Genomic DNA, 13351 nt, shown 5'->3' with positions numbered 1-13351 from the left:
GGACCGTGGCGAGAATAAGCGAGGCCAAACGAAAGACGATCCTTCTTCTCCTCTTAGGTAGCCGTAGCCGTAGCCATGTCGAGCAGCCGTTCAACGCAAAATCGAAGAAAGAGTGTCCCCTACTATTTTTGTCCATATATCCCACGTCCATGGCGTCCACCTGCGGAAATTATAGAAATTAGGATAAGATGCACGGGAGAGGAGACCACGAGCCCCTCGGGTGCCTGGTCGACTTCGAAACGGGAACTCGGCCCCGAGGGGTTCGCGACTCGTCCTCGGTCTTCGATAATCGATGACGATAACGAGGGAATTACCCTCCCTCCGCGCTGACTCGTCGACCATGTCGACGATCCAGTGGATCGCCGGGGGTGAAGGATCGACTTCGAAGAGGGCTTATCGAGGAGACATCGGTGATGCCTCCGAAAATGGGACCCCGTATCTCCGGATCTCCGGCATCCCCGTAATCACGGGACGGAGAGGGGCGGAAACGCCACCACGGACTTCGCAGTTCGAAGTCGAAACGGATGTGCCCTGCGCGGCAACCTTTCACATTTCCACGGACCGGGTCGAAGTGGCCTCTTCTCCCTCTGCCGCCCCTCGCCCGCCTATCCCCCATCTCGCTCGGGTCGGAGGCTCCCGCGATGACTCCCGAGTCGATACGCGCCTCGTTTCCCTGGGTTAGCAAAAATTCATTATTATTCAGAATATTATAAAAAACTTTTCGCTGCATACAAAAAAAAATATGGGGCACCGTTTCTGAGTCCCCTTGTACCTCCGGACCGACGCAGCCTCCGCTGTGGGGTCGAAATCGGACCCCGCCTCGCCTCGGGCCGGGTCGGAAGAGTAGGGCTCTCGAGCGCCAATTAACCAACGCGTTAATTAGGGGTCGTCTTTGGGCAGGAAATAATCCTCCGCGCCTTCCGGGCTCGAGGAAGGCCGAATCCCTGGAGGGTGCTTCCGAGCCCTCCCCGGGCGAGGGCCGAGGGCTCTCGAGGGGCCGGGTCGCCCTCCTCCGGGTGCTTCCAAATTATCCTCTCCGGCTCGAAAGTCGAACCCCCGCCGACTTTCCCATCTCGAGCCGGGTCGAGACCTTGCTTTTCCGCGGAGAAGACGGGACAAGGAGGTCGGACGACCGCGAAGGGGTCCTCGAATCGAGGAGACACCTCTGGGAGGCGACCAGCGCCCTCGGAATGCCCCTACGGGAATAGGCCCGACTCCTCTGGGATCGATCGCGCGATTCTCACCGACGTCACTCCTGACGTCATGCCCTACCTCACCTGACGTCACTTGGAGGATAGAGAGAGAGAAGGAGAGGCAGAGAAGGCGAGAGCCCTCGATGACGTCGGGCTACCCCAAATACGCCCGCAAATCCTATCAGCAGTCGCCGTGAAAAGAGCTGCCGACCAGTTAACGAATTTACTTGACAATACGGCCCTCGGCGAGCGAGTGCATCCGGAAATCCAATTACCTGCCAAATTGGCAGACCTCGGCCAAAATCGGCCGACCGTGAAACGCCGTAAGTCGCTCAAAGTCGATGCCAGGGGAAACTCTTATCTCCTTATCTGCAAAAGTTTAACGTGATTACGATATCGTCCAACCTTGCCCTAGAAATCCTTCGCAGCACGCCCTCGAGAATTTTTTTGAATATCAATGATAATCATTGGCCGTGAGATATCGTCCTTACGGTCAATCCCGGTTTACTCTGAGACCAACGGGATTACTCCGATCGACGAGCTGCAACGACTTCGGGTCGTCGGGATTATTCGCTCGGACGAAATCGATAGGAAAAGCCGAGTCGTTTTGGAAAGTGCCGCCAGGTCGAGTCACCGTGCGCGCCCCGGCACACCCCCTTCTCGAATATTCCCGGGGGGTCTCAGGGGTGCCATCCCGCGGCGAGGAGCGAAAACGCGAGTTACCATCGAAAACAATCTCCGCTCTTCGCGTTACCGTGCCAGGTGAATCGAAAGTGCCGGCTGGACCTTGATTCATAATTTCCTGGTCCTCGCATTTCTCCCCGACTGTCGCGTTATCGTTATCAACCCACAGGGTAAGCCCGAGATGGACTTTGGACGCCGCGCGCTCGGATCCTCGTTCGCGTTCGAGTGGAGACGGTCGCATCCACCGAGTCGAATCAATCAAAATGTAAACCCGCTTTCAACCGAGGAACGATCGCTCGAATGAAAGCGAAAAGTTCTTGCTTACCAAAGGATCGCCGCATATTGAAAGAAAATTTCCGGATCACGTGAGAGATGGACTTTGAACCGGTCGCCATTAAAGACGACTCTCGAGTTTCCGCGTCGATCGATCGATTCGCTTCGAGCGCTTCGAAGACTCAATTTGTATTTGGCTCGAACCGCTTCGCATGCGGAATTAAAATTAGTATACTACAGGTTTGGTAGAGGAAACGTCGAGACGTCACCCGGCGCGGTTGACGGGACGCTTTTGGCAGAGAATTATAAACAACGGAAATTGAAGACACTCGGGGAGAAGGAAAGAATCGTCTTTCCGAGAATCATATTAATTTTTTCCGAGATTACCATCTTCCGGGTACTCGTATCGGGCGAGAAGATCATCGAAGGGGACTGTAATCGGTCCATCGGAATCCCCCTCTTGGTGGATCGATCGACCGTATCGGCTAATCGAGGGAGTATCGGTGCAGTTGCAGGTCACGAATACGTACCAATCTCTCGTCTGTGAATGCGCAGCCTTTTACCAGTCACGCACACCTCTCCGCACATAAATGCACCGCACAATTATCCAATCTCCTCGACGTTGGCCTGGCATCTCCGTTTCCTCCCGAGAGGGAAGGCCTCGAGCGATTTCGCGCGCTCGGTAAGAAAGGTACCTACGAGCTAGGGTAATGCCGGCGCCGTCTACCAGTAGGTCGTCGAAAGGTCGAAAATGCGCGTAAAGGTTCCTTGATAAATTGGCCCATCCTTCCATTCACGGAACTCATTGTGATAAATGCGGCGAGGAATTTAAGAAAGCTCGAAAATACCGAAAAACTGCGAACCGACATATCCGAGAACCGATCGGCGGCCATCTTGGACGCCATCTTGGAAGACACTGCAAAATGGCGATCGCCTTACCGAGATCCCCCACTCCTATCGAGAGAGACCGTGCCATCTCTCTCGCCCTCGTTGTGCCAGAGGGGAAGACAAGGACGCAAGATACGGGCAAGACGAGGAGCCCATTGGCCAGTTCGCCGCTACCCGCCCTGAAGCTGGAGAATGAGACGCGCCACCCAATTCTCACGTTACGGGCCACAGTCGTAGTTCCGTCGCCATGCGAGCAGGTGCCAGCACCGACAGTTCGATAAAGTCTGCCCAAAGAGCGGACGGGAGGTGGCCCCGGGTGGCCCGCGAGAGACGTGATGCGGTTTTGACAGGACGACGGAAAAGTGCCGTTTCCTCGTTGCGAGGCAGTTGCGAGCGATTGCCAACGCCATGGTAGGAAATCTGTAACACGTCTCGCCTGGCGAACACTCGTGGGCACTCCTCCTAATATGGGAGAATGGGTCGGCACAGGGCCGCGTTGCTGCTCTACTTGCTGGCAGGTAAGGGATCGAAAACGAGACACGACGAGGCGTACACACCTGCCGATCGATGCACCTCAATGTATTTATTCGAGACCCCTCGCACTAATTCCGTGAAACGACTTTACAAATTAACGAAATCGTATAGGTTAGCGATCTGCGATAATCGGGAACTCTCGCAATTAAGGAGAAAAAAATCATGATTGCATCGATCGACGTTGTGCCGTTAATTCACGGATGTCGAGCAAGTGTATACGCACTCGCTGTGCAATTGTCCGAAATGAGAACGGATTTTCCGACGCCACTTACGTCCCATTGGGTGCAGTGCTGTTGCGCAAATTGGAAGGGACCAAAAAGGACGAGTTTGAATTTTTAAATACTGTTTAAAGGTTTGATTTCGTATTCCTTTATCCGACTGAGGGATTTTCGGATGACGCCCTGCAAGTTTTTCGTTTGATCGTTCTGGGTCGCATAATTGCATTTGCAGAGTATTTCTGCCCCTAATATTGAGCCAATGATGACAGACAGCATCATCGTGTTATGTCGTGTGTTGGTTGGTGCAGCGTTGTAGGGATTAGATGATCTTATCTACTTCCTCTCATGGCGGAATCAATTGTCTGTAATCGGTGCACCTGAACGTGTTTATGTGGAGGTTTCTCCTATGAATAATTATTTGCTCTTCCTGTCATATAAGGTGTCGTGTGCATATACAGTACATGCACATGCGATACACCTACATTAATTTCTGGGACGTACGCCATGCCACGAATGCAGTCAATTTTATCTTTTATGTACCTCGTCGCATGGGTTTGAGAGAATCGTGGTAGTATTAAGGTTGGCAAATTTGCAGAGTAGAGAAGTAACGCCAGTCACGAGATTTTGTGCGATTATGGCATCGCTCTTTTGATTTTATCTACTTCCGCTTAAAGCTGAATCAATTATCCATGATTGACGCATCCAAATGTGCTTATATAAGGTATCGCGCACCAATAGTACTTGCTCGAGCTTCTGAATTAACATACGGACGGCAATAACCGGTTTATTATCAATTCAAATTGGCTCGAACAAGCGGTACGCTACAGTTGCTATGCAATTGTCTTAGATGAGGGACAAAGATTAATAATCAGAGTCACAATTGTCTTGGCTCATAATTTAAATTGGTCGAAGATAATGTTGAAGTATATTTGTAATTGGATATCATTGGGTTTCAGGATGGCAGAGGACATTAGCATTAGTACCGGTGCGAGAAGTGTCCGTAGATCTAGGCCAGAACTTAACTCTGGCCTGTGCGGACGAAGACGTACTTTCGCATTCGGGTGAATCATCCGGGGTGATGTGGGTCAGAGAAGGTCGGGAGGATGGACAAGTTCAGAGGTTAAAAGTCGAACCCAGTGGAGCGCTGGAACTTGTCAATGTCAGTGCAGATGATGCAGGGAACTATACTTGTACCTTGGATCAAGATGCAGATGCCGTTAAAGCCAGGATCAAGGTTCAAGTGAAGAGTAAGTTACCTTTTCAAGCATTTACGTTATATATTCTCTCTAGTTCTCTTTAAAGGAGTAATTGACATTCCTAGTCCTGATGGATAATAATTGAGGGAACCCATCTCCCTATTTCAGCACCACCGCCGGCACTACACAATGTCTGGGTAAAGCCATCCACCATTCTGGCCAATATTCTCTGGGAAGTCGCTGGAACCGGTGGCTATCCGATCATAGACTTCACTGCCGAATATCGTCTAAAACCAACAGCGGATGAGGAACCGGAAGAGTGGAAGCCAATCGTTCCTTCGCACATTCCACCTAACTCGGTACGTGGTCTAGTCGTTCGTGGAGTTTGCGTAGAACCGAGATTTGAGAGCGAGGCGCATGGAATCGAAGGTCGTTCCTGTACTCCACGGAATCGAACGATCGTTATATTTTAGAGGCAAATAGACGTCTACCACCTTGAGCCGAACACGACTTACTCCTTCCGAGTATGGGCCACCAACCAGCTGGGAAGGGGCGAGATCGTGGAAGTGGAGGGCCACACGCACCACAGCGTAGAGGAGTTAGGTACGCATCGTCGATCCCTCCTGGCACGAGGAGCTCGCAGGACTCTCCTCGGATCCTCGACGGAGACTCTCGCCTATTATCGTATTACTGCGAAACTGACGATTTTTTTTCAGAACTCGCGAGGCATCTCTTGGCGGGCGTGGAAAATTTCGACACTCGCGTCTGGGTAGCGGCGGTAGGCATTGTTATGGGGACCTTAATGATCCTTGGTTTAGGTACTTGCTACCTTCTCTATCGTGAGTGCAAGGCACCCTGTAAGCATTTCCTTGTAACTTTACATAAAAGCTTCCGCTTCTACTCTGTCTCTTTGGGCGCCATTGTTTCCGCCACTCTTATCGGACGATGAGTGTACTACGAGACGCGGTACTAATCGTTCCTACGCAGGAAATTTAACCGATTTTAATACAACGTGCACTAACGTCAACGAATTCTGCCCGGGGGCCCAGGGTCTTCCCCTCGTGCAAGGCTTGACATAGCGGCAACAATGGCATTGCCAGCCACTAAACTTATCTATGGCCCTGATCTCTAGCTTTCCTTATAACAATCGCCTCTCTCGATCGACTCGTTGCCTCTACGATACAAGGTCGACTGTCTCTTTCACTAATCTTTCCCAGCTGCAAGCGCTTTGCGAATTCGATTAGATTTAATATATAAACCGACATTTAACTAAAACGCCTATTATCTCGTAACTACTTGCAGTAATAATTTGCACTGGATACTTTTTAATCATACGGCACCGTATAAAATCAATTCATAAACATCCCTCTTTCTCTCTTCTCTGTCTCTCTCTCCGTCTGGTCTGATTGTGCACTTTTACAATTGTTCTCTAGCGTTCGAATTCCCAGAACCATCTCTAGCTCTATCAACCACAGAACTTATTAATGGGCCACCGCGGGACCGTCTTCGTTCCTACGCGACGCCGACGTCGCCTGGCAGCTACTTCTCCCTCTCTCGGACCTTTATCGATATTTATTTATTTTTTTATTTTTTCACCCTACCGAGAGTCGACGAGTCCGAAATGATTTAATAAGTTTTGGTGGTTCCTCGAAGCCTGGTTATGCGGAATGAATTAGCGGTAACGACTAGCGAGTATCGTGATAGAGGGTAGAGCATTATGGCCTAGATAAAGTGATCATGTGCTGCTAGAGTACCTTTGGCTACGTAGAACTAGGTCAAAGGTGGCACATGCAAGCTCGCCGGGCGTAACGACACGTAACGATTCGGTTAATGGATCTATCAGTCTCCGGGTCTTCCTTTCCGAGAGAGACGGCGGTCTTCGATTCTCGATCTCGTCCGAGCAATTTTCCAAAGTGGGAACTCGAGACGAAGGAATAAAGACCGGCGATCTCTCTCGATTAATTCGAACGGGCACCCGGGATTATCGTCGATTTCGTTACGTTCTTTATATCCTAAATTGCACCTTTGTAGGGTGTCGTTAATTGCGACGTAACGAGACGAGCGATGGTCCGAAAGCCCTCGTCCAATGTCACCTGTGACTAACCATGTTTCTCTTAATTTGCAAACTCTAAGGGAAATGTCATCGCCATCCACCGATCGTTACGAGCGAAATGCTCGGCCACTGAGTGGGTAAAGGGAGAGGGTAGAAGCTAATATGGTCCATGCTTCGGGCCAATGAAAATTAATCTCCGCTCCCGAATTGCAGCGCAGCTGGAGGAGCAGGAAGTGATTGAGCTCGTGCCGAACATCATCCTGAACCCGGGCTTCTTCGACGAGCGGACGGAACGCATCCCGCAGGACGAGAACTTCAACGACCAGACGACGACCCGACTGAACAATAACACGGTGGTACAGCCGAGGCGGCTTTAGCGATCGTAAGCTCGATCTCGCTTGGTTTCTTACCTTTACTTTTTCAATGATATCTCACAGTCGACAGGCTCAAAGGTAGCAAGGACGTCGTTCGAAAGCGAGCCACTTTGGCGCCGCTCGAGGCCTAATGACGAGTCATTTGTAAGTATATCCGCGTACGGACTGCCCGGAGAAAAATGTGCGGAAAATCGCACCGTAAAAAAACCTGTCCGACGTAATCGACGACCGAGTCGCTATGCTGGATTTTTCTCCGGGCACGAAGTCGACTCGGGCCGACTCGTCCGGGTGGTCGTATTCACCGGCGACGTCTTCGCCGGGTAACTTTTTTTGGTCACGATACGAAGCAAAGTGTTCAAAGCAACAGTTTAAGACTCCGTTAGGCTTCTCGCACAGGAGTAGTTAGGGCCACCTCGGGAGAATCCATTGCGAGTAGCTACGTAGCTCGGTGCCGAGAGCTTACCCCGAGGGGTGATATTCAGGAGAGCGGTGTTTAGTAAGACTGTCATTTTTAAGAGCGATTCCAGGGTCTCCCTGGAGTCGTCGCGATTTCATAAACGTCGGTATCGGCTAATCATGACACGGGGTTCGGGTGTTAAGGAACGAGGGGAGCGCGTTGGTGTTCTCGTTCGGCAGAGTCGTCGTAATTTCCGTTTTCTCGGATTTTCCTCCCTGAGGATTGGGTTCCGTTCGCTGAGGACGATTCGCTTGCTTATAACCAACGAGTGCTCGGGTGATTTTCTGCGCTCGATGTCTGCCTGGATGAAAATGGGGAAAATAGGAAAAACAGGGAAACCAAGGGCGAGGTCGCAGAAAATCGCCGGGCACCTTCTACAAGTTTGGGAACGCACTCCTTTCGGTATACTCCGTTCGAGTAATACTCTAATCGTCGGGCGGATTTGGGTCATAATATCACTAGATAATCACGCTTTTATCGAGCCTTTTATGCATCGCATGTGGGGTGTACCAGGCCCATCTTGGCAGGGCATTGAAAATGCCTCGGGTCTCTTTTGCTACTATGATATTCATCCTTAGGGAGTTATCGTATTCCATTGTTAAGTTTCGGTCGTATGAATGTCATAGCAGCACAACGTTATTATTACGATACATAATGGGTGTAGGTAGCACCGTAAGGCTAAAACTCCTAAGTGGCAGCTATAATAGTACATTTGCATTCCATGACAATGAAGAGTCGTTGAGACGCTGTGAACTCGTGGAAGCGGTTTAAGAATGGGCGACCATTCGATTATTCGAGGGGAAAATTTAGCGGGGAAATTTCCCGGAGGTTTTCGGGGGACCGCTGGAACGATATTCCGAATTAAGATTCTCGTAGAATTAAGGATTCCTAGGGGAGGTTTCTTCGGCCCTTTTGTTGGAGAAATTGGGACCAGAGTCCCTCGTACAAATCTGGAATCTCTCTACGAAATTGAATTCCTCAGTCATTAGTTATTATGCTATAGTTTAAGCTATCGGAATCCGAATTAAATTATTTATGTCGTTGTTTCGTTGACGTTTGTATTATAATTTCGAGTTAAGCGAGGCCTCCTACGGTCTAACCGTTGACCGATGAGACTTCTCAAAGAAATTCCATCGGCTGGTCCACATTCCACGGTTGATATATTTATCGTCTAATTTATAAAGGAAATATGGATTGCGTTGATTATTATTGTTTTATACATCTTGTCGAGGGAAAAGTGAGCCTTAATTTCCTCGGAAATCGTTTCGGACCCGTCGGGAAATTAGTGAATTTGGGTGATCATCGACGTCGGATGTACTTTGCTGACAGGATGATTTTTGAATCCGTATTCGGAATCGCTCCTATTCGGGGATACAAGTCGCCATCTCGTTTGCTCGATTCGCAAGATTTCACCATTGACGCTTAGGAACCCATGGAATATCTTTTCTCGTGGCCTCAAATCTGGCGTTCCGTTCCGTCGCTGTCTATAAATTTCAGTCCTGTCAGGTTAACGGGGAACGACTCGATTGTTTGGTGCACGTAAGGTTGTGTAAAACAAAAGAAAATAATTGGTTGTGCGTCGTTACAAAGAGGCTTCGCGATCGGCGTTTCCTCCTTGGAGGTTTCCCCTTGAACGAGAAACGTCAAAGCGAGGGTCGAACAGCTGATCGCCAACAGCTTCGTACTATGCACTCTGTGTTGTGAATGGTATATGTATATTATTATATACACCCGCGCTAATACAAGAATAATACGATAATAATGATTACGATACATGGAAAATATATATAAAAATATATATATATATATTTCTATTTATATAGCCGAGGCATCGTAATATTTTAGCTATAAGCAAAGACAATTTTTTATATAATACAAATGACGATTATGCTGAGACGCGACGACACACGATATTTATCTATTATATATTCTATATACATACGTGTATATGTATATTCGTATAGTCTCATGGATCTATCCTCGTATGCAGAGCTTTTCACCGAGCAACCGATTCGATCCGCTCGCCGGAAGCGTAAACCGTGTATAGCGTACACCAGGTTCCTTTTCACGGAGGAGTCGTACCTTTATTTTTCTAATTGTCAACTCGTGGCTTCTTAGAGACTCCGGCGTAATTAGATTCAATCCTCCATTAGGGAAGTTTCAAGGAGGGACCGTCCACGCGGACGGAGATTCTCCGCCTCGAGGGAGAGGTCGGACGGAGACGAGTCGGTGTGGAAATTAAAAAAAAATGGTATCTCGCGTTCGGGCCCGTTCTCGTCCGACTCCTTCTCTTGGCGAAGAGTCGATCGTCTCGATTTCGTTCCCGACACCGTCAAGATTAATATCCGGTAGCGCTTAAGGTCTCCGCGCTTTCGCTCGATGTCTTGCCTATGATTTTCCCATCCGCGGACACGCGGTCGCAATAAGTAAAATTAATGAGACATCACTCGCGAAGTCCGCCGATATATCGTACCAAGACACATCTCGTTCATTCATCGACCGGAGTAGATAAGTGAAATACCGTAGGAATAAAATTAGGATCGCTGATAGCGACTTCGGTGCGCGTCGCGCTTATCAGGGATGTCGCGTCGTGCACCGAGGGGACGGCGAATAGATCGATTTTACAGGAGAGATTACCGATGCGGAATTGAAAATCGACGAAAGTTGGAGGGATCTTCGATGAGAGAAACTCGGTGGAGTTTCGAGCCAAATATATTTTTGAGCGAGAAACTCGTAGCGTCGAGGGCTGCGAGATAGAAGCTAACGTTGACTCTTGGAGAGCGCTCCCCTGTAAAAAGTCGTTGCGCCGTGAAATGACATTTATCGACTTATCGACCCTAGTTTCCTCGTCTTTCCATCACCGATTGCTGTAGCGAATCGTGAAATATCGTTAACGACCTTATGACGGGTTCCACAAGGAACGGGCCGGCGATAGCGATTCATATGCCGCGTTATGTTATGCTTTAAGTCTCCTCTCTCTAATTTCGATTCCGTTGAGGATTCCTTTAATTCCCTTGTTCGTTCTTCATTCAGGTGCGATTGCTGAACAGCTCTCGACTGGCGGTAATAGCTTTAAAATATAGATTACCAAATCCCCTCTTCTTGAGTCGTGACATTAAGTAAAGGCCGATTGGTTTTATTCCTAGCACTTTATTAGGCATATTCGTAGTTGTTTTATGACGTATTTTAATCACCGTGATTTATTTTTTTTTTTTCTTTAGACTTAGTTCGATCAACTGATGTTCACGCTCGACGACGTTCTTTTGTTTGTTAAGGATCCGTGACTCCGAAGAATAACGTTTGGTAATGGTCGGTGTGAAATGTTGACACCTCGAACTGTCATAGTCATTTTCATTCACGTTTTAGTTGAATCATGCATTTATCGAGAGCATAGTTTTTCGTTAGAATTTAGGACGTTAACGTCTAGCTCGTGATTTTGAGATAAGTGTGCGTTGAGTGAAATGGTAACGGTATACATGCATTCCATCGAGTACAAAAGTGTCTTCTGTATTTTTAACGTCAGCCAGAATACGGAAGTGCAATGCTATCGTAATGATAATTGTTTATGTAATCTTCTGAGTGAGACTAGGAAAGCAAAGGTTGTGCAAGAGTGTTTATCGCTTTGGGGTAATAGAACGTAGAATCTCAGTACGTTGTCAGATACAAACACTAGGCACATATCAGAATATTGAGAACTCATTACTCCATCGATCATCTCAGACTACATTTATAAAAATCGTAAATGTTAGTAATAAAATATTCTCCCATGCAAAGGCAAAGTTTACTAGAGAGCGAGCTCGCTTGGTAGTCGGAGAGCAGCGTTACGCCTTAAGTTTTTCCTAAATGGTATTATTTCGATCGAGTTATATATGGAGGAACGCTAAGTGGAAACAAGAACCCAGCAAAGATGTAATTTATTTTCAATGAATACGATTTTTATATTTATTGGGTATTGTGCTATCGGATAGCCAGTGGGCGAAAGGCTTCGCCGTTGAAGCTCGATTGTCGGGTGCATTCGCAGCAGCATCTCCAAAGGTTTCGAGCATAAGTCTAAGACGATATTTCATTTAGGATGGTATCGATTAGTCCGATCAGTATAAGGCTACTGTTTTCACCTTTAATATAATATTGTACACAATATAATATCATACACAACCTGTGTATTTTCAATGATGTCACACCTACTAACATTTTACGCTTTTACCCGATGCTTGACTTTGTAACGATTGCAATAATTAGATTGTGTTGGTCCTTATCTTGTGATTTGGTTTATTTACAAAGAATGGTGGAAAAGAATACAACGATGAATCTATACCAAGGCTTTACGAGTAAATGTTCATGGAAGGGTGGAGCAGTCGTTTGGAGCTGCGATGCCATCAAATAATTCGTCAAAAATTGCTTTCATGTTCTCGGTTGAAGTATATTCGGTTGCAAGAATAGCATTTGCTATACCAATAGTGTCTTGCACCGATCTTGATTTTATCCAAACTTTGCCGTTCACCCCAATTGCAAGTTCGCATACCTTTCTTTTGGACAGCATATTTATTAGTGGACATTCTGGGTTAAGTATTTTCCTTACAAGGTTTATCGAACATGTAAATAGCATGCCATCGGGACTGAGAATGCCTAATTTTCCCTTCTTCCCGTGTGAATCTACGCATATTAGTTCAGGTTCCATATCTTTACTGGCAACTAGAAGTTTTGCATACACGACGTCGCCAGCTTGAACATTGGGTCGATTTCTTTTATTAGCCCCTTCAAAAGCCATGTACGAGAGAGAAGCTTGCTCGCTAGCTCCTATATCGACTTTAAATATATCTCCTGCCTTTTGCGTTACTACACCAACTACGCTTTCTCCTCTTCTTGGAATATATCTATAAAGAATTATATATTAATATATAAAGTAATATTTAATTATCAATTTCTCATGAAATTGTGAAATAAAAATTGCAATCATCACATATAATTTATTATGGCATGTAGAAAACCTTTTTTGATAGCTGTCAATGTAATATATGGACGGATCTCGCTTCTTTACAACGCCTGCTTTACATGCATAAACAACGTCGCCATCTCGTCTTAAACCAGGCCCTAGTATGGTTTTTTCTTTCGTTCCACCACTCTTAAAAATTTCTTTGATTACGTCCCCTGGCATGGCAACATCTTGTACACTGACTTCCATTTTTCTGATTCAAAAACGAAGCCATTGCCATTAAAAATGTGAGGTTATGTTTCAGTGTGGAATAAACATTGTGAGAATTCATGAATAAACATATCTTCCATACCTTCTTTTAATTTTACTCGTTGCGTTTATCAGTTATAACCGTTTTATAGAACAAAACCTCAGCGCCGGCAACAGTAACAAAGTAACATAAATCTTAACGTACGCATTATTTGTACGTTTGACGTACGTGGGTCTTTGCTGAGAAGATTAACATTGAAAATTGCGTAGAATAATAATTTTTTATCGTTCTCTCCCTG

At 47.0% G+C, this 13351-nt stretch overlaps 2 protein-coding genes across 3 annotated transcripts; one reads left to right on the top strand and one right to left on the bottom strand.

Moving 5' to 3' along the window:
- Positions 1-3295: 3295 nt before the first annotated feature.
- LOC105695510 (neuronal cell adhesion molecule) lies at positions 3296-12022 on the top strand. 2 transcript variants are annotated; one of them, XM_012417081.2, is made up of 6 exons: positions 3296-3556; positions 4747-5037; positions 5155-5345; positions 5460-5589; positions 5703-5843; positions 7253-12022. In XM_012417081.2, the coding sequence occupies exons 1-6, from the start codon at positions 3514-3516 to the stop codon at positions 7414-7416; spliced, it is 960 nt and encodes a 319-aa protein (XP_012272504.1). In that variant the 5' UTR covers positions 3296-3513; the 3' UTR covers positions 7417-12022. The 2 variants fall into 2 exon arrangements, with proteins under 2 accessions (XP_012272504.1, XP_012272506.1); XM_012417083.2 differs by having other exon boundaries at positions 3297-3556; positions 7258-7405.
- LOC105695511 (exosome complex component RRP40) lies at positions 11974-13297 on the bottom strand. The gene is made up of 3 exons (XM_012417084.2): positions 13156-13297; positions 12859-13056; positions 11974-12744 (listed from the first exon to the last, which is right to left on the bottom strand). The coding sequence occupies exons 2-3, from the start codon at positions 13050-13052 to the stop codon at positions 12207-12209; spliced, it is 732 nt and encodes a 243-aa protein (XP_012272507.1). The 5' UTR covers positions 13053-13056; positions 13156-13297; the 3' UTR covers positions 11974-12206.
- Positions 13298-13351: the final 54 nt, after the last annotated feature.

This window comes from Orussus abietinus, unplaced genomic scaffold, assembly GCF_000612105.2.
Source record: "Orussus abietinus isolate OABI.00-Male unplaced genomic scaffold, Oabi_2.0 scaffold4, whole genome shotgun sequence".
In the NCBI taxonomy this organism is placed as follows: Eukaryota; Metazoa; Arthropoda; class Insecta; order Hymenoptera; family Orussidae; genus Orussus; species Orussus abietinus.
The sequence above is the reverse complement of the archived record's forward strand: the minus strand, read 5'-3'. Positions and strand labels throughout refer to the sequence as shown.